Source organism: Eschscholzia californica, unplaced genomic scaffold, assembly GCF_041429995.1.
Source record: "Eschscholzia californica isolate CP2 unplaced genomic scaffold, dmEscCali1.0.p SCAF_6, whole genome shotgun sequence".
NCBI lineage: Eukaryota > Viridiplantae > Streptophyta > Magnoliopsida > Ranunculales > Papaveraceae > Eschscholzia > Eschscholzia californica.
In genome coordinates this window covers 1,680,971-1,702,665 of record NW_028238483.1, presented here as the reverse complement: position 1 = coordinate 1,702,665, position 21,695 = coordinate 1,680,971, and the positions used below count along the sequence as shown (strand labels likewise).

The 21,695-nt window shown below is 42.6% G+C and overlaps 1 protein-coding gene, 1 non-coding gene and 1 pseudogene across 2 annotated transcripts; 1 reads left to right on the top strand and 2 right to left on the bottom strand.

Annotated features, from left to right (window-relative positions):
• The first annotated feature begins 6,479 nt into the window (after positions 1–6,479).
• Positions 6,480–8,134, top strand: LOC147530756 (acetyltransferase At1g77540-like; annotated as a pseudogene).
• Positions 8,135–8,288: 154 nt separating this feature from the next.
• TRNAI-AAU (transfer RNA isoleucine (anticodon AAU)) lies at positions 8,289–8,371 on the bottom strand. Its single transcript has one exon. It is a non-coding gene; the product is annotated as a tRNA-Ile (tRNA).
• Positions 8,372–16,970: 8,599 nt separating this feature from the next.
• Positions 16,971–19,941, bottom strand: LOC147530754 (uncharacterized). The gene is made up of 4 exons (XM_086647028.1): positions 19,731–19,941; positions 18,869–19,688; positions 17,509–17,768; positions 16,971–17,011 (listed from the first exon to the last, which is right to left on the bottom strand). Exons 1-4 carry the CDS (start codon positions 19,939–19,941, stop codon positions 16,971–16,973), a joined length of 1,332 nt encoding a protein of 443 aa, XP_086503154.1.
• Positions 19,942–21,695: the final 1,754 nt, after the last annotated feature.

The window sequence follows — 21,695 nt, the reverse complement described above, 5'->3', positions numbered from 1 at the left end:
GTCACGTGGAAAAATCGGACATAGGTTGGCTATCCTTTCGTATTCGAAAATTTTCTCGGCATCGAATTAAGAGAGATCCATATACCTTATTCATTGTTAGTTGAGGGAGGCGAAAGAAAAGGAAAAAAATGATTAAACCAAGGGTTATAAGGTGAGTAATGGGATTCGATTAATTGAGTCGAAAGATGGAGATGGTGGGAGTTGTTAGTGGGATGTATAAGAATCTAGGGACTAAAACCCAACTTAGTCAAATGGGCACCTAATTTTATGACACTTGGCACAACCCACAAAACTAATCCACTCCATGGCTGCCCACGTAACAATTAAAGTGCCACTTTTCTTTAGGGTCCATGGGTTTTAAGTCCAAAATAAAGTTCAAAAAAGGTTTAAGGTCCAATCTTCTCAAAAAATAGGTTTTTAGTCCTTTTCCGTATACATAATGTGTTATGTATAACACATATAAAAAAAATGAAATAAAGTACGAAACTTTAACAATAAATAACAGGTAATTTATGAAACAAAACAGGAATCAATAAACAGAAAAACACTTTAATCTTGACATATAAACATACTTTAACTAAGTTGGAATAAATATCCATTATAATTATTATTTTGGCTAAAAATCTTATATTAATATTAGGGTGGACTAAATGTGTGTTTAGGGGTAGATTTTTGGACTAGAAACCCAAAATTTGTTTTCTTTATCCCAATTTCATTTTTATAAACCCAATCAGAAACCATTCATTTGTGAGAATTGTTCGGGTGGTTTTGGCCGTGAGCGTCTGAATTTTCATTCGTTGATGTTTTCGCGTTCGATCGTCGCAATTCAACGAAACTTGTTCCAGGTAATCCCAATCGACTTGTTCTACATATCTATCCGTTCAGAATTTTGAATTTCGTTCGAATTTGGTGGTTTTGTGATAGCTATTTCGTATACTGTATAGTGATACTAATTTCATTTGGGATCGAAATTAGGAGCTATTTAGACGATTGTTATTCAATTTCTTCTAATGATTTATGTTCAGGATCATGTTTAGAATGTTATGGACTATTTTGGGGTGACCATATATAGACGGGGTGCTGCCTAATTATTTTACGGCTCGAATTTCATATTTGGACTAGTTTTTGGAATAAATTGGAATAGAGATAGTTCCCCGAATTTTATCATATTCCATATAAATGGACAGTTTCAGCTATAGATTTATAGTATGGAATTCATTATATGATTCGTCAACTTATGAAGATTCTAAAATGTAAAATAGAGTTTATAGGAAGTTGGTTGGTTGATTCTTATGCATTTCCGGTATTCGAGAGACATAGGTACGAAGTTAGAGATCGATTCGATAGATACTTGAAGTCTTCCGAAGTTAGGGAATTTGCTTTTAAGTTTTCATGATTTTGTTTTAATGATTCTTTTTATTTACGAAGGTTCTTAGTATAAGAACCTAATGTTTCTATTCGGTTTTGGTCATTCTTCCTTATCCCAGAGTATGCGAATGAGGAGGAATAAGGTCGTCTGGTAGGCGGGAGTCTTGGATGATGCAAGAACTGAGGTAGGGGTTCTTAATCCTTTATCCAACATGGTTTTATAGATAATGAATATGCTAGATTCTATAGTTATATATGCGCCATTATAACTAGAGTTTAGGTAACATGAAACTCGATTTATGTGATGAACTGAAATATGCTTGAAATGTTTTGATGCGATATGAGAAATGTTGTCAAACTGATTTTACGATGATTGTGAACTACTGGGGATTTTCTTGTATGTACCCGACTGCGGATTATGTCAACCTACGGGCACGTAGCCATTGAGGGTAGAATGACATGTGGACACGGTTGTGACCGGTGTGAGACCGGAGAGGTGGGCGACACTAGTCACGAGACCTGTGGGAGTAGAGTGTTTCACTTGCTGGCCATTGGTGCTCGTGCCTCCAGCTCGAGGCTCAGGGTCGTACACCCTGACCGCTCGCCTGGGAGGTGACATTGATTGGGATCCCTCTGCTTTGTGGCGATATGACTCTTGGTTGTTCCACTTCCGTGTTTGATAAGATAATGAATCGAATGAGAATGTGGTTTTGATATACGAATGAAACTGATTTTGAAAGGTCGCATTAGATGCATGACAGGGTACCGAAGAGAATGAGGTTCAGGTCCTTCCATGGTAATTGGGGGACGGCTCTCTTATTCGAACTCGGTGATAAAAAAACGTATTTAGATACTTAAGGTATATATGTATCATGAGGTAAACTCTTCAATGATTGCGGAGTCCCTTAGTGGGAGAGGGACTTACCGGCTAGAGATAAGTCTCTTTCTCGAGGAGACGTTAGTGCATTAGCTAGTGCCATAAATGGGTTGGTACTATCTAACGCACTCTAGGTTCTCCTGAGGAACTCTCCTCTTATTGGGAGCGCACCATGGGCTGGTACTATCTAACGCACTCTAAGTTGAATTTCAACTTCAATATTTTTTCTGCTAAGATTTGTTTTCAAATTTTTCAATTTAGTTATATAGATCGTGATCTTTTGATTATTACTTGTTTTTTCTCTGTTTGAAGTAGTTTTAGCCGTCTAAATTTCAAATTGGAGTGTGTTTTAAGTTTAATGTAGCTAGTTTCTAGCTGGAATGATGTTGATTCTAAATGAATTAGGTATTTGGAGTTCTTACTAGTATAATGCTGGAACTCCGATGAGCTTTCTCACTTTCTGTGTAATGAAATTGTTGAAATTTGAATAAATGAACTTTGTGACTGTTTCTGAGCTTCTAATTCTCCTCTAAGTGATCTCTTTGAAGGTTTTTAACGTTTGTTTGCTTTTGATTTTGGTTTAAGTGTTAGGTTTTGTTGTTTTCAGTGATTTTGCTTCAGATACAGTAGTTTTAGTGAGTTCAGGAGCTTGAAAATTATATCACTAATTGTGTTTTCCTCTTCAAAAGATGTATATGGTTTGCTATTTATGAAAAAAATTTGATGAATTTCTAAACAGATGGTTTTTGTAATGCATTGACTTTGTTAAGTGGAAACTAAGGCAATTATGTGATATTTGAAGTTACAAATTTCAGGTTTTCTTTATTAGGGTTACTTTTCAATTGCTCTATAATATTTCCTGCAATCTTAAGTTCTGTATGAACCCAAATTACAGAGTTGAAATTTCCACACACACCATAAGGTTTTGGGAACTCCTACCAGATAAGAGATTAAATGTATGAACCCAAATTACAGAGTTCAAACTTCTACAGATCAAAGCTCACCTATGGCACAAGGTCCATCAAAACTGTTTCAAATCTTTCTATTTGATCAATATTTGTATTAGTAAAATGTGCAGGTTTTTCACAATCCTTCTTATACTCGATATTAACTTTCAATTTTGCAGGTTTTTCACAAGAGAATGCCTCCTAAAGCCATTGATCTTGTATCAAGGCTACTCCAATATTCACCAAATTTGCAATGTAGTGTTGTAAGTAAATTTTTCTTCTTTCTCTAGATGAGCTTAGGTTTATTACTCAAATCTGGCTTTTATTTTCTAATACATAATACCAATATCTTGAATTCTTGATTGATAGATCAAGTGAGCTTGAATAATATTTTATCTTGTTTATAATAGCTTGTTCGATAATCTTCTGGCTCTGCAGTTCGAAGCATGTGCACACCCATTCTTTGATGAATTGAGGGATCCAAATGTTTGCTTGCCCAATGGTCATCCTCTTTCCCCTCTATTGAACTTCACACCTCGGGGTAACATATCTTTTCGCTCTGCCGCTTGAACTATGCTCTATTTTTCTCTCTCATGAATGCCCCCTCTCTCTCTCTGAACCTTATACAGAACTCGCAGGTGCATCTCCGGAACAACTTCAGTGCCTACTCCCTGAGCACATGAAGTGAATTTATGAACTAATTGAACGTACGTTCTCGACACTACAATAGTTAATGTGAATGCGGCTCACCAACTCAGATGCGAACTGCCTTGCTCAAGCTAGCTTAGACCTTTGGTGGTACGTGAAGCCTAATTGCATTTCACAATGCCACTAGCTTTGACTTTGAATATTGGACATGACAAGAGAAGCCGCCAAAATACAACGATATAGTTTAGAAGCAAAAGCAGTGGCTAAGTAAGGTTTTTTGCTTTTGGATGAGTAATTGTTTTTCTTTCGAGATGGAAGTTTCTCGGTTATGGCGAACGCTATATGATTTTTTTTTTGTTAAGGTACCACGAAGATTATCATGTATTATTTCTACAGTTATGTAATCTTAAGTTATATCAAAGATCTATAGAACTTCTTATTTTCCTCGTTTCATCTCTCAATTACTATATAACATCAAGAGTTCCTCTCTCTCCACCAAAATTTATTTTCTTTCATAATGTAAACACAGTTTGTAGTTTACATAATGCAAACACATGTTTGCAATTTACATTATGCAAACACATGTTTACAGATCGGATTGTTGCAAAAACGTTTGCAGAACAGATTGTTGCAAACACTTTTGCAGAACAGATTGTTGCAAACACGTTTGCAGAACAGATTGTTGCAAACACGTTTGCATAACAGATTGTTGCAAACACGTTTGCAGAAAAACGTAAAGGAAAACAACGACATTTTTTTCTGGGTTTTTTTTTTTGAAAAAAAGTATTGGAAGTGGATCTTGTTAGAAAGCTAATGAAAAATCAATTTTAAATATATAATTTTTATATAAATCCGACATCTCAAACAAAAGTTATATCGATTTAAAGTTTAAAGAAAAATAAAAGAATTTAGTTACACAAAATGACAAAAAGGGGTATTTTAGTATTTGCACATTTTTTGACCTGAATAATAATTTTCAAATGTTTTGTGTTTTTCTACTCATTTTCAATATTATTTTGACCTTTCTAGAAATTACCCCTTCTAACATGTCTCGTCTAATACATGTCTTTAAATTCCATCTCCAATGCAAAACTCAACATGAATCTCCAAAGTGATGTGTCAAGATTTATTTTAGAGATCCTCAAGAGGACACTCTCAATTTAGAGTGTCCTCTTGAGGATCTCTAAGTGCCACTTAAGCAAAACAATTAGTTTTAAACCAAATTATTTGTTTTTAGAGTTTTTTTTGAGTGTTGCATTGGAGGAGGGTTTCTAATAGAGTGTCTCTAAATGGCCAAATTGGAAAGAGACCATTTAGAGATCTATTTTCCACACTTGACACATAGGATTTTCGGAGTATTTCTCGAGTCTTGCATTGGAGATGCTCTTACCACGATAAATCTCAAACTCGGACGCTTCAAAATCTGGTCATCCTACGGGGCACGTGAGCCCTTTTATCTTACTTCTATTTTATTTGTGTCCAAATACAATAAATTATGGATTTTTACTTCTGCGAATATTGAAGTCGGGACTTTTGATACGCGAAGTGGGTGACCAACCACTAAGTGAAATAGTGATGGACAGCAAATATATTTTTGAAACAACGGTAACTTGTACACGGGCATGACAATGTATATACGAATAGGCACCTAGGTGAAAGGTAAAGATCAATTAAGGTCTCAAGGTACCAAGAGAGAACTTTGGATCGTTTACCTTACCTCTCTCGTACTGCTATCTCTCTTCGATCTACTTAAAAGTTCTCATTTAAAATTCTCGAACGATTTTCTTACTCTTTTCTCTTCTTTTTTTCTGATCCCTCTACCTCGAAATGACCAAAATATATTACTTTGTCTGGCAGTTGGCGGGCTTATTGAGATCCTCCGATGCATCTCTAATGCAAAACTAAAAAAAAAATCAAATTGTCCTATGTGTCGAGGTTCAATTGAGTTTCTCTTTCCTAGATGTAAATATTGAGATCCTCAATTCAAAAGACATCTCCAATGCAACACTTTAAAACTTAAAAATAGTTTAGGTGTCAATTCCTAGATGGTTAGATTTACTTTTAATATTGAGTGGCCAATTGAGATCCTCAAAAGAAATCTCAAGTATTGAGTTTCTTCTTGAGATATCTCAACATTAAATGATGTCACATCATTTTGAGATCCAATTAGAGTGTTGCATTGGCAAAATTCAAAAAATGTTAAGTGGATTTTTTTTTTCAATTTGAGTGTTGCATTGGTAATGCTCCGACAAAAATAGAGTTCTCCAAATGGATGCAGATGTGTCAGACATCACCAATAAAATAAAAAATATACTAGACATTCTACTCCAATAATGTAACTCAAATAATTGAGACTACGATTCAGATTTAACATCTGAGTTAGAAAATTACATAGGTTTTGAGTGAAAATAAGCGTCGTGTCAGCCACGAGGCCCATAACTCGAACAGAGCTGCTGCAAATGAATGACCAGACCCCATTGAATTTTTTTTGGTTGTTGAGATACAAAAAACAAAAGACTAGCTAAAAATAATACTGAGATTCTCCTGTAGATCTTTTTCGGATGTCCAAAACCGGTTGCAAGCATTTCGACGCCCGCATTGAACAAAAACTGGTCGGCATCAATTTAGAGAGAGAGGAGATGGCGAGAGAAGCAGCAGCAGGAGCGATGGAGGTACCAAAGATCGTATGGAATGAAAAGAAGATGAAGTTCGAAACAGAAGACAAGAAAGCTTATCTTCAGTATCAGCTCAGAAGTGGAGGAAAAGTTATGGATATCGTTCACACCTTGGTTCCTTCTACTAAAAGAGGCCTTGGACTCGCTTCCCATCTCTGCGTTTCAGCCTTCAATCACGCCCAAACCCATTCTCTCTCTGTAATCCCTACCTGCTCTTACGTCTCTGTGAGTTCATCCATCCCAATTCTTTCTTCAACCCCTTTCTACTATTACTTATTAGGAATTTTAAAGGATTACTCTCAGAATTCAAATTTATATCTAGGGTTTTAGGTTTGATTGGTTTCATTCTAACTTCCAATTTCTCATTACATAGCTCTGTTATGATACTTCAAGTAGCTGGGTTTTTTTAGAAAAAGAAAATTTGCTTAATTTTGATTGAAATTTATGTCTTTGTGGTTAGGATTTGAGTCTCTTGATAGAGGTAAACTAACAAGATGTTATAGTGGAGATGAAAGAAGTAGCTCGTGAAGGTTAAGTCCCTCTCATCAGTCTAAGATTGTTCTGACGCCCCAAGCCTTTGCTTAGGGTTATCGATATTTCCCCGCTTTAGACACCCAGACCCAAGTCCATGGGTACGGGATTTTGTTTCCGGCAACGAACCCACCCAAAAGGCCCCGTCACTTATTAAGCATGAGCGTACACCTATAGCCCAAATTGTGGACTCCGCAAACAACACATGTGAGATTATCACACTTGGACTCTGATACTAGTGTATGGTGGTCTTGAGCCTCTATCACCCCAAAATCTAGCTCAATAAAGGAGGTTTTCCCTCCTGAATATTTTGGCTAATGCTTCGTAAGCAGTAAGCTTGCAATTGTGTAGTTCATTTTGTATCATTTGATACTTCTAACAATGTAAAGTTTTTATCTGACAGAACCATATCGGTTTGAAATTTTTGTCGTTTTTTTCAGTTGGAAAAACTCATCAGGGAAAGAAATTAGTTACCAAGGTTACCTAGTATTAGTGTTTTGTTTTACTAGCATTGTAACACTAGTTGGCACAAGGATTTTAAGTTTTCTTCTTTACTTTTCAATTGGGATGCCTAGTATTAGTGTCTATGCGATAACAAGCAACCTGGTAACCCTCCTTGTACTCATTTCTAGTCGCCTCCTCCACAACAATGAATACATCTTACTTTCTGCGAAAATAGTTAAAATTTACTTTTAGGGGTTTGAAGCTTAACCGACATGCGTTTTTGTTAGAGTGCAATCTATATGACATGAGAAATCATCTTACAGTCTCACTGAAATAACCATCTCATCATCCATACAAGAAAACGTTGAGCTTAAATAGAATACTTCCATTTCTACTCTTTATAGACGTTATTCGCTTGTTTAGACTTCTCACTGTAGTTTACGATATTCGATTTTTCACTTATTTAGTGCCCTCTGAAATAAAATTCTGGCCTCACTACTACTGACTGTCATGTAGTTTCCTGCGTACTTGGGTAATTCATAATACTAGTCTGAAATACTTTTTTTTCATACAGGGGACATTTCTTCCTCGGAACCCAAGTTGGAACTCAGTAGGATGCAGGGGAGGCGAAATCCCATTTATAAAATCTGTAGTATCATCCTTGGTGGTATATTACCAGCTATAATTTAATGTCATTTTCATTGAGTTGAAAGTAATTTTGGTGGGAGCAATTCAGCAAAGTTCGATATCGTTCAACTTTTCAACCGAGTTTGTGGGTTGAAAAAAATATCAAAATTTTGACCCATGCAGGTCTCGAACCTGCAAGACCTGCGACCTTCGCATTATTAGCACGACGCTCTCACCAACTGAGCTAATGGGCCGATTTGTTAATGTATTGTAAGCCTCGACTTAAGATTTTCGGTACTAAATCTCGAAATTGTTGAATGATTGGACAAATTCCTCGAATTGGTTGTCCATTTCTGTATAGGATATAATTGACAACTCGAAGTTTCACATTTTCCCTTTCCTGCATTAGATCGTGGGGTTAATTAACACTAGCTATTTCTCCTTGATTACATTCCTTTAACTTGAGAGTTTATTCATCCTGACTCTACAAAATTGTGAATGATGAAGATACTCTCGCTACCTCATTCTACTTCATATCTTACCTCATTAACTACGTGCACAAAAGGGGGAAAGATGTCGAAAATATCTTCACTTCCTCACACTGTCACACATGAAATGAGGTTGTGTATGTCACAAGAGGGGAGAGATGGGCCCTAGGGCTCCTAGGAATGCCTTCACTTCCTCTTTTACACCTGAAGGTAGGAGGGAAAGTGTCACGACATATTTGAGTTACGAACACTCCTAACATTAACGAAACTTAGAATCTGGTCAATTCTTGTTTTATGTTGACCTCTATTCAATTTTTATCGCTTAGTTACATAATTTTATTCCAACAATTCTTGATTTATTTGACCTCTATTTAATTTTTATCGCTTAGTTACATAATTTTATTCCAAAGTTTCCATTTTTAAGACGAATTATGAAACATCTTAGTTACTGATAATGAACTACTCACTTCAAAGTGAAGAGCTTTACAACGTTAAAAGTACTCGTTTGGGAGTTGAGATATTTGATCAGATAGAGACTACTACAAAAAGAAAAGGACCCAAGAGGAGCCGAAAGAGACTGGCCAACTTTTGTATGCAGCTACGGATAGCGGCGGAAAACATGGCAATCACCGGAATAACCACTTTGACCAAAAAAATCCACTGGATAAAGTGACTAAGAAATACAGGAAGATGGATATGGTGATCTACTTTAAGGGGTGTGGACGGGTAGAAAGTCACACGGTTAGAGAGATCGTTAGGTGGGCACCAGCAACTAGGCTTCGGGCCTTCAAATAGACAAGGTTGACTGGCAGAAAGTCGGGTAGATGGGTAGACGAACGTCCGAGTAAAGAACGGCTACTGGTAGACCAACGTCTGGGTAGGAAGCGGGTACTGGAGACCTATTGACCTGCACAAGAGAAACAAAACCGTGAAGTCCAAGGGGGCACCGGAGATGGTGTCGGCCAAGGACCCTCCGACGGTCAAGTCAGTAACTTAGTTCGATAAAGTAAATGAATAAACCGAAAGTAGAGTTACTAATGATAGTGGAGTCGTTGTAGTATCGGAGGTGGCGCGACTCGTAGAGTGGCCGGAGCTCGGTTCTACGGAAAGATGAGTCGGATAGCTTCTGGTCTGCTCGGACGGTAGAGTAGACTTCTAGTTAGGCAGAGTAGACTTCTGGTCACGGCAGAGTAGACTTCTGGTCACGGTAGAGCAGACTTCTGGTGATGGCCGAGTAGGCTTCTGGCCACGGTAGGGTAGACTAGAAAGGTAGAAGAGGAACAGAGAGCCTCCAATAAGATCTGGTGAAGTATCGTAGACACTTCTGGTCGGAACCTCCTTCTTAGACTAACTTAGATAGGATGTCGCCGGAGTAGACGGATTCTAGTCGGAGCTTTAGTGGTGAATGATTGATGTGATCGGAATAAAAGGGTTTCTGGAACGCCAAGTTGAGAGTAAGTAAGTAATTTCGAGTGAGAGAAAGATGATCCCCTCTGAGAATGAGGCTTCCTCTATTTATAGAACTTAGAGAAGGATAACCGCCCATGGACGCGGGTTAGTTAGATCCGGAATAGTGGGATCTCATTAGAGTGTCTTCGTAGCCGTTGATCTCTGGATGGGGCGTCGTAGCCCTACGATGCATGTTGTCTTAGTCCGCTTGTTACCGGTAGAAGAGGTCTGCTACTCCCTCAAAGTAGCGCAAGACTCGGTCTTCTACCATGACCTCAATGTATAGCGAAATGTTAGGGATTGAGGTGACTTGTTCTTTAACTGCTAGCCACGTGGTGGCGTGACCCTACGAAGTCTGAGTGAGTTGACAAGTCGGACTAGGGTTGTCACGCTAGAAGAGAGGGCTAGGGCGAGCATGCCAGAATGAATGGGCCTACTAAGCGTGTTAGGCTCGCTAGTGAGGAACTCTCGACGGGCTTCCATGCCAGGCTCGTTGGGTTGCTAGAGGCGCACACTCCATTTTGCATGAAGGCGGGCGCATGAGGAAGGTCCAACCCGAATTCCGTCTCCTTTGAGCCCAGATGCCGTTTTTGGCCAATACAGTTTGTCCCCCACTCTCTGAGTTAGCATGTGGCTTGCTTAGAGAGTAGTGATTCGAGGTGGAAGAGGTTGGCTCGGGAGCTCGCCTTGTCGCCTTGGGCGGTATGTCGAGATTGAAATTCGAATGACCACGAGAGGCGCTTTATTTCCATGCCTTGTACGTACGTCGCGGGGGCGTCTAACCGGTGTTTTATCCCGTCGAGCGAGAGTTGCCCTCGAATAAGAGGGAATCGTACTTCGAAAGAAGCAACAAACGTTAGGATACCGAGGCGCGCTCGTGGTTTGCCGCGAAAGGGAGATGTTCCCGTCGACCGAGGCGAGGGGGACACGCGTAGGCGAGGATGCCCACGCAGGGCGCAGCGACTGTCCCTGCACAGGCACGGCAGGGCAGAACGGTCTGCCCTGCCTAGGGCAAGGCAGAACGGCCTGCCCTGCCTAGGGCAAGGCAGAACGGCCTGCCCTGCCTAGGGCGCGGCAGGGCAGAAACGTTCTGCCCTGCTTGGGACGCGGCATGGCAGAACGTTCTGCCCTGCCTTGGCGCGGCAGAGCAGAACTTTCTGTTCTGCCATGCCGCAGCAGGGCAGGGGCGTTCTGCCCTGCCCGGACCTGCTGGGAGCGTTATATATATATATATATATATACGTAAATATATATGTACGAATACATTTTTGTACAAAAAATACGCGTATATATATGTATGCGTTGTATGTCCGTGTATACAGTAATTCTCGAGGTTACCTTGGCGAGAGATCGACTCTTAGTTTCTTCTCCAGAATCGTTTGGACGAACCAACCCAAGTAGTGTTGCGAATTAAGTCCGCCTTGATTTCCTCTGCAATAATAAAACTGTTTGTACGGACGGGGACGCGCCACATGGCGATGTGATGGGTCGGACGATGTGGTCCGTTCTTTCAGCTTCACTACCCCTATATAAGGGGGTAAGGGGTCTTGGACCCTCATTACTTGGGAGTGGATTTTGGAGCAAAACATTGGAGGGAAGAGTTGGAGAGAGAAATCTTGAGCTTTCTAAAGGTAAGTTTTGAATTTTCTCATTTGTTTTTCGCGTTCTTCGTTCGTTCTTCGTAGTTTTCTTAAATTTCAATCTTTCATTGCAAGAATCGAAGTGAATTTATATGTTCCTGTGTTTTGATTTTGTTGTAGTAGTAGGGTTCCACCAAATTATGTTTGCCTTACTCGCCATGTTAGCGTAGTGAACTTTATAATTGCTTCGTAGGATTTCTAGTATGCATGTCTTGCCATGTTAGCGTAGTGAACTTTTACGCTTGCTTCGTAGAAATTCTAGTATGCCTTAGTTGTAGCTAACCTTAGCATTTGCATCGTAGAAATTCTAGCATGCCCTAATTGTAACTAACCTTAGCATTTGCATCGTAGAAATTCTAGCATGCTTCAGTTGTAGCTAACCTTAGCGTTTGCATCGTATAACTTCTAGCATGCTTCGGTTGCTGCTAACTTTAGCATTTGCATCGTAGAAATTCTAACATGCCTTAGTCGTAGTGAACTTTAGCATTTATATCGTAGAAATTCTAGCATGCCTTAGTTGTAGTGAGCCTTGGCATTTGCATCGTAGAAATTCTAGCATGCCTTAGTCGTAGTGAACCTTGGCATTTGCATCGTAGAAATTCTAGCAATGCCTTAGTGGGCCGATAACCTCGTGTGGTTGCGCTTGATGTGCAAGCCTAGAGTGGCCGAGCATGGTAAGATTTGGCGTCGTACCAGACTAAGGTTGGTCGTGTACGGCAGGCTAGGTTCAGGTCCCTTCTAACCCAGGAATGTCAATTGTAGGATGAGTGACCAGATGTACCCGGTGGCCTTTGTTGACAGCGGCCCTTCGGAGCGAAGCGACGGTAGTTCGAGTGTTCCCGGAGCGCGGCCAGAGTTACCTAAAAACCCTTCGTCCACTTTAAGCGATCATTATTTGAATGGAGTGCTTAGGGAGAAGTATGACATACCAGATGATGTAGAGCTTCGGGCGCCTGGTCCGTTAGAGTTCGTAGACGACGACGTGCCGGGTTGGGTGGCTTTTTACGAGCATCACTTTGAGAGCGGCCTAGAGCTCCCTATTCCGTTCACAGTCTACGATGTCCTTAAGGAGTTCGGGATAGTACCGTCGCAACTGACCCCCAATGCTTGGAGACTTCTACTTTGTGTTCAAAGGTTGGGGGATGATGGCCGAGTTAACCGAGTATTTCACTGTGATGACGTAGCTGCTCACTACTCTCTGAAGTTAGACAAGGGGCGCTACCAATACCGCCTTCGTAGGGATAAAACAGCTGTGGTTTTGGGTCTGCCCGTCTCCGAGAAGAAGTGACAGCGTCGTTATTTCTTTGCTGGGGGCCCTAGTTTGTTTGGCCATCGTGATATCTCGTGGTTGCCTTCGGGTTGGAGGAACGCTAGTAAGTTGCCTTTCGGCTTAGCCTCGTCGCAGTTGTACAGTTTTGTTGTTATATGTTCATTACCTCTCCTTGTTTGTTTTTGCAGATTGTGTTCGCGGTAACCGTCGCAACCTTTCTGAGCGCCAAGCCAATTTTCCGCTTGCTAGTTGTTTGTTGATTCCTAAAGAGGAGAGGACTTGGGAGAGTTTTCTTATCCCTAGTAAGCCTATTGGTAAGCCTTTTGACATTTTCCCCTTATGCGTCAGGTTGGTCTGACAGTTCCTACTGTGTTTTGTTGATCGGAGGTGTATACATTGCAGAACCTACGATGTCGGCGAAGAGGCAGAAGAGGGCTTTAGTCATACATCCACTCCCTCCGCGCGGAGCGGGGTCAGTACAGGGGGTTGGATCTTCTTCACGTCGAAGTTCGCCTGCTGCTACCGTTCTTCCTGACGCTCTTGTTACTCCTACTGTGTCGACGCCTGGGTCTACGGCGCCTTCGACGGGTAGCACAAATGTTGTGCACTTCGATATGGCTTCGTCGTCGTCAATATTCGGGGATGACTCATATGTGCCCCAAGTGCTTTCTCGCATAGCAGGGAGCGGGGACGACACTCGTGTTTTCGAGATGGGAGCCGTCCGGGCCTTGGATTGGATCGAGGCTCGTGCATACCAGGTTGGCGTTTGTACTTCCGTTTTACATGGCACGATGCAATTTTTCTTTACACTGATGAATTATTCGAATGATAGGCGGCTGCATGTGCCAATCTCACCAAGGGCTTGATAACCGAGAAAGATAGGCAACTTGCAGAGTTGGGGGAGAAACACGCAGCTCTGCAGTCCTCCTACGATGCAATGGCCGTGAAGATGGCGGAGTGTGATTTGGAACATAGCAAATGTCCTGCTGAGGCCGAATCATACGCGGAGCGATCGGCGATGTTAGCACGGGGCCAGGTCATCAACGAGGTAGCTCAAGGGATGCACCATACATGGGATATGGCTGGAGAGCTTGCTCGTTGGGAGAAGTTTAAGAGGGAGGAGGGAATATGCAATGAAGAGGGACCTGGCGATGCCGCTTGAGTCTGCACAGGTTAGCTAAAGGAGTGAGTTGCCTAATTTTGCTCGCCTGCCAGGCTTGGCGGGAACTCTCTTTGCCTTTGGCTCCTTAGTACTTGTATTAATTCCGGTTTATGAGACATATGTGTGCTTTAGTTGCCCTTGGGGCGTGTTAGACTTGCTGCGGAGTGAATCCCGTAGCACTTGAACTACTTTGGTTTTGTTGAAACTGACAACTTAATGATTGCTCTTTATTTGCTAAATTGGTATTTGTTAGTTCTTTAAGAACTTAGTACATAACATGCTCATATAAAATGTAATAAGTGTTTGGTAGATTAAACTGAGGAAAGGCGTGCCAGGGTAGCCCAGGGGTGCAAAAATTACAATATCATGTCTAGTGCCCCGTTGTTTTAGGGGTAAAGAGGGTGGTACGTCAGAATAACCCGAGTCGCTGGGACTGTCCTCTGTCTTCTTTGTAGCTTATCTTGTGCCTCGTTGAGTGGAGGGTGAGTAAAATGAGATTGCGCCGTATGTTCGTCTTGGCTTGGGCAGAAGTGTGCCCCGTCTGTTCGTCTTGGCTTGGGCAGAAGTGTGCCTCGTCTGTTCGTCTTGGCTTGGGTAGAGGTGTGCGAGTTAGGAGGGAGGAAGCGTTGTCAAGGCGGAGGTGTCTCATCGCCAGCTCGAGCTGTCTCTGCGGAGGCGTCGTCTGGGCAGAGGTGTCGATTTGCCAATGCTAGTTATCCTTTGTCCCCCTAGCCTAAGTGCAGGGTTAGTTCACTCTGGACTTAGGTTGTTGTTTTGGTCGGCGTCGTAGGATGTGAGGAACGTGTCTTTCTCCAACTTGTCCAAGTCCGCCATCAGGTGGTTGATCCTGCACACTGGGATGTAGGTGGTCGATGGCATCGCCATCGACCTTCCGACGCCCGAGTTTAGTGAGAGTTTAGAGATGACAATGAAGAACAGACGAAGGAGGTAATGGTATGCGTCACTCTCCCTTATTTAAAGAGTCGAACTAGGACTTATCTGCAATTAGGTGTTATTCTGGTTGACATCGTAGAATGGGAGAAGGGTGTCTTCTCTTCTGCTTGTCTGTGTCTGGCATTAGATAGCTGGTCCTGCACGCCCAAAAGATAGGTGGTCGATGGCATAGCCATCGACCCTCCAACGCCCAAGTCAGTAAGTCTTTTAGACAACAAAGAAGATTCATGAAAGAGGTGAGATCATGTGTTACTCCTTTTCAGACTAAGTGCTGAGGTAGGCTTGTCCCAGCCTTAGATCGTTATCTTGGTTGACGTCGTAGGAGAGAAGATGGTGTCTTGTTCCCAGCTTGTCCGAGTCTACCATCTGATAGCCAGCCTGTTTGCAAAAAAGGAGAGATGGCCGATGGCTTGGCCATCGGCCCTCCGACGCCCAAGTTAGTAATGATCAAGGGAGAAAAAATTTAAATGGATAAAGGAGTTAAGAGTTCGCGATACTTCCTGTTCCCCTTCGAGGGGTCAGATTTTGGCAAGTTGTGTGCTGCCAAGTGGCTCGGATGGCAGACTTTAGTATACTGAGGTTGTTTCTGCCCTTCTTTTCATTGGTTTGGGGCGTGTCCCATTTTATTTGCTAAGTGGCCTGTCAGAGAATGAGTAAGAGGGCCAGTCGGTGGTCTAGCCACCGACTCTTCGATGCCTAAGTCAGTATAAGCGTCAGTGAGAAGAATGAGTAAAGTAAGAAGTAGGGTCTAGAAATGGTACAACTTTAGATGAGTGGCATTCCAACTGTTGTTAATGTTGAGCCCATCTTTTGCTTGAAGTTTGTATGCTCCCTGACCTACCACCTTGGTGATTAGGTAGGGACCTTCCCAGTTGGGTGCCAGCTTGCCTGCCCCAGCTTCTTTGGTGTTCTGAAAAACCTTGCGGAGCACCCAGTCACCTACTTTGAAGGCTCGAGCCCTGATGTTCCTGTTGTAGTGACGAGCTACCTTTTGTTGGTATGTCGCGTTCCTGATTACCGCCATGTCTCGGAGTTCGTCAACAGTATCGAGATTATGGTTGAGTTGCTCCCAGTTTGACTCTTCGGTTGTCCATTGGCAGCGTACCGATGGTATCCCAGCTTCTGCCGGTAAGACCGCTTCAGAACCGTAGGCTAGGGAGAAATAGGGGTGGGAATCGGGCGGGCGCGGACGGGCTCGGGCTACAAAGTGTCGGGCTCGGGCGGATCGGGCTCGGATAAGTCGAGCCCGAGGTAGGGAGTCGGGCGGATCGGGCCGGACGAAACACGCCATCTAAGTGCCCGTAGCCCGTCCGAGCCCGGCTGCCCGAGTGGGTTCCAACGGGCTCGGGCCGGACGGGCTCGGGTTTTTGAGAATTAAATTTTTTTTTAAAAATAATTATTTAATAAAAAAAAACAAAAATTAATTAAATACCAACCATTTCTAATTCTTCATACAATTCTGCCTTCTTCTCCCCAAAACAAGCAATGTGTTTCTTATTAAGATTCAACACAAACAAACAAAAAAACATTTTGAATTGAATCCTCATTGAATCCTCATTTCCCCTTTTCAAAACCTTTCATTGATCTTCACACAGAGATAGAGAGGGAGAGAGTTGATGTTACACAAACAAAATATACAAAACCCATTTTGAAATCAAACCTCATTTCCCTTTTATACCTATCAAAAGCATGTTAAAAAAATATTCACAGATCTCAAATCAGGGAAGAGAGAGAGAGTTGATCTTAGACCAAGACTTATATAACCTCTTTCTCTAGTATGGGAAGAAGATTACCATCAACTACTATTTCTTCGATAAATACAGTTTCGTTATCGTTAGTTGCTGCAGGAATTATTGCTACAATGGCCATTCTTACTACCCTTTGTGCTGCTCATTCTCGAAAACCTTCAACTCCATATCCATCAACTTCATCTAAAAGAAAAAATTACAGCATAGTGTTGTTTTTGAAACAACATTTACATCAACCACATAAAAAGAAAAAAATTACAACATAAGAAGATAATGGAGTATTTAGGTTTAGGGTTAGTATTTTTGGAAGAGAGAGAGAGGCGGAAAGAGAGAGAGAGAGGCGGAAAGAGAAAGAGAAAGAGAAAGAGAGGTAGTGTTTAGGTTTAGGGTTTGGTTTGCTCTGAAAAAAAAGGGAGTATTTATAGCTTGGTGTCGGGTTCGGGCTCTCTTTCGGGCTACCTATCGGGCTCATCTATCGGGCCGGGCTCCGGACGGGTTATACGGGCCGGGACTCGGAATTGAGAACCTGACCGAGCCCGGCCCTATTAGCCCGATCTATCGGGCCGGGCTAACCCGGCTCGGGTTGCTTTCGGTCAACGGTCACTCACGGTTCGGGCCGAACGGGCCGGACCGCGGGATTTCGGACCGTTTTCCCAGCCCTAGGGAGAAAGGAGTCTCACCAGTTGGCGTTCTAGCAGTAGTGCGATATGACCAGAGAACTCCTGGTAGCTCGTCTGCCCGAGCCTTTTTAGCCTTTTTGAGCCTTTTCTTCATGGTTTTTATGATGGTTTTATTGGAAGATTCTGCTTGGCCTTTGGATTGGGGGTAGCGTGGGGTAGAAAAGCTAAGCTTGATTCTCCAATCCTTGCAGAAGTCTTGGAAATCGAAGCTAATGAATTGGGAACCGTTGTCGGTAACGATCTCCTTGGGTACTCCGAACCTGCAAATGACATTTTTCCAAATAAAATTTTTTACCTCGCGATCTCTGATTTGGTGGAATGCCTCAGCCTCGATCCACTTGGTGAAGTAATCTGTTACGGCTGCATATAGACTCGCTGCCCTGGAGCAGTGGGCAACTTTCCTACGATATCCATACCCCACTTCATGAACGGCCATGGTGAGAGTATGGAGTTGAGTTTCTCTAGAGGTGAATGAAAGGGTTATTTCCCTAATGGCCCCCTACTTTGTGACCAGCTTCCCGCCTGGCCCCCTACTTTACGAGAAATACCCATATGGCCCCCTTTAGTTATAACACCGCCACTCTCTCTCCTCCATCATGTTTTCTCTCTCTGCCAACTCACGCCACCTCATCACCTTCTCCGGCTTAGGTCGCCGGCCGGCCAAATTTCCGGCCGGCGACCTTCAAACTAAATTTTTTTTTTTCTCTCTTCCTCTCTCTCTCTAAAATTACTCCGACGAAGGGAGACCTTCGCCGGAGTGGTCTGTTCTTGAAGAACAGATCTCGGTCTGTTCTTCAAGGAACAGACCAGATATGTTCAGTGAAGAACAGATCTCGGTCTGTTCTTCACTGAACAGACCGAGTCTGTTCTTCAAGAACATACCCGAGTCTGTTCTTCACTGAACAGATCGAGTCTGTTCTTGAAGAACAGACCCGAGTCTGTTCAGTGAAGAACAGACCGAGATCTGTTCTTCACTGAACAGACCTGGTCTGTTCCTTGAAGAACAGACCGAGATCTGTTCTTCACGAACAGACCACTCCGGCGAAGGTCTCCCTTTGCCGGAGTAATTTTAGAGAGAGAGAGAGGAAGAGAGAAAAAAAAATTTAGTTTGAAGGTCGCCGGCCGGAAATTTGGTCGGCCGGCCGGCGACCTCTGCCGGAGAAGGTGATGAGGTGGCGAAACAAATGATGTGGCGTGAGTTGGCAGAGAGAGAAAACATGATGGAGGAGAGAGAGTGACGGTGTTATAACGGAAGGGGGCCATATGGGTATTTCTCGTAAAGTAGGGGGCCAGGCGGGAAGCTGGTCACAAAGTAGGGGGCCATTAGGAAAATAACCCTAAATGAAAAGAGTTGGCGAACCTCTGGCAACTGTCGCAACTTCTGACATGACTTATGCAATCAGCTCGCATGGTAGGCCAGTAGTAGCCAGCTGTGAGGACTCGACTGGCCAGACTACGACCCCCTGAGTGATTTCCACACTCCCCTTCATGAAGCTCAGCTAACACGTATTTGGCTTCTTCTGGAGTCACACATTTGAGATACGGTCCAGTGTAGGACCTTTTGAGTAACTGACCTTCCAACATAGTGAACCTGGCTGCCTTTGCCCTTAGTCTGCGAGCCTCATTTTTGTCTTCTGGTAGTTGGTCGGTTGTCAGGTAGCTTATTATGGGTGTCATCCAGTTATCGGTGGAGTCTACAGTTGTTACTTCTAATGTGGATTTCTTCCACGTAGTTGGCCATTGGAGGATGACAAGTGGAATTGTCTGCTCTGCCTTGGCCTGGATTGACGAGCCTAGGTTGGCCAAGGCGTCAGCGTGCCCGTTCTCTAGTCTGGGTACCTGCGTTATATCAGCTTCTTCGAAGTCAGCTAGCATTTCCTTTACCTTGGTCAAATAAGCGGTCATCCTGGCATCTCTGGCTTGGTATGCTCCTTGCGTCTGGTTGACTATCAGTTGGGAGTCTGACTTTATTTCTATTTTTCGGACGCCCATGTCTTTGGCAAGAGCTAGTCCAGCGATCAGGGATTCGTACTCTGCTTCGTTATTCGTAGCTTTGAATTCACATCTGATGGCACGCTGGATTTGGTCTCCCTCGGGGGATTGGAGGACTATGCCTAGTCCAACTACATTCATGTTACTGGACCCGTCAACCGACAACGTCCATTTCAACTTCTTCTGCTCTGCAAGGCACAACAACTCCTTCTCGGCTTAAATTAGAGTACCAGGCGTAAAATCGGCTATGAAGTCAGCCAACACTTGAGACTTAATTGCAGTACGAGGTTGGTAGGATATATCATGCTCACTAAGTTCGACTGCCCACTTGGTTAGTCTACCAGATTGTTCTGGTTTGTGAAGTACATTCTTTAATGGAAATGTGGTAACTACAACCATCGGGTAGCACTGGAAGTAAGGTCTTAGCTTCCTGGCAGCCATTACTAAGGCCAGGGCAAGGTTTTCTAGTTGGCTATAACGTGTCTCTGCATCGAGTAGAGACTTGCTAACATAATATGTAACATCCCGTGTTTTTAATAGGTTAGTTTAGGGATTATTTGGCAATTGGGTCAAGTCAAAAGAGGGGCCAAATCAACAAAAAGGACAATTTAGGGGGTATTTTTGCGAACAGTCCAAAACCAGGGACCTGACTGTAAATTCGTCAGATTTAATAGAAGAAACCAAAATTCAGATTTCTTCCTTATCTTCTCAGCTCGACTGAACCTAGGGTTTCATTTTTGGGAAAAATTAGATTGAAGAGAATTTTGGTGGTTTTCGAGTGAGAAATTCGGTTGTCTTTGGAGGTAAGTGATCATAATGGTTTATTCATAAGAACTTTCATTTATCTCTCTCTAAAGTATTATAGTTTTATAAGTTTGGGTTTAATGGAGTAATTGGTTTGAATTTAATAGAAATTGGAAAGAGATTCAACTAATGAAAGTCTTTCTTATGATATCCATCTAAAACAAGGTAAGAATTCAACAACTTTGGTGATGCAAGGACTGAGGTAGGGGTTCTGAATCATTTATCCAGCATGGTTTTATAGATAATGAATATGCTAGATTCTATAGTTATATATGCACCATTATAACTAGAGTTTAGGTAGCATGAAACTCGATTTTAAGTGATGAATTGAAATATGCTTGAACTGTTTTGATGCGATATGGGAAATGTTTTCGAACTGTTTTGCGATGATTGCGAACTACTTGGGATTTTGTTGTATGTACCCGACTGCGGATTATGTCAACCTACGGGCACGTAGCCATTGAGGGTAGATGACATGTGGACACGGGTGTGACCCGTGTGAGACCGGTGAGGTGGGCGACATTAGTCATGAGACCTGTGGGAGTAGAGTGCTGCACTTGCTGGCCACTGGTGCTCGTGCCTCCAGTTCGAGGCTCAGGGACGTACACCTGACCGCTCGTCTGGGAGGTGGCATTGATTGGGGATCCCTCTGCTTTGTGTGTGATGTGGCTATTGGTTGTCTCACTTCCGTGTTTGATAAGATAATGAATCGAATGTAATATGGTTTTGATATACGAAAGTAAATGGATTTTGAAAGATTGCATTAGATGCATGACAGGGTACCGAAGAGAGTAAGGTTCAGGTCCTACCATGGGTATTGGGGGACGGCTCTATTACTCGAACTCGGTGATCTAAAACGTATTTAGATACTTAAGGTATATATGTATCATGAGGTAAACTTTTCAATGATTGCGGAGTCCCTTAGTGGGAGAGGGGTTTACCGGCTAGGGGTAAGTCTCTTTCTCGAGGAGACGTAGTGCATTAGCTAGTGCCATAAATGGGCTGGTACTATCTAACGCACTCTAGGCTCTCCTGAGGAACTCTCCTCTTATTGGGAGCGCACCATGGGTGGGCAGCTAATCACTGCTATTGCTTGCTAGATTAAGGAAAATGGTTTTGTATATAGTATATATGGTAACTGGTTTGATAACTCGTTTTGTCACGATGTTTACAACTTATTAAATGAACTTTTGAAAACGTGAAGGGTTTTGGACTGGTCTTCTACCAGATTAACTCGTGTCGGTGAGTTATCTGACCCCCTACCATTTGTTAGTGTGCAGGTGCTTTGTCGTAGCCTCGAGGCGGAGTTGTATTCCAGCCGGTGATCTTGTCTGACGAGGCTAGAGGTGTTGCGTCGTTTTATATGGTTTTTCGTTATTTTAAAGTTATGT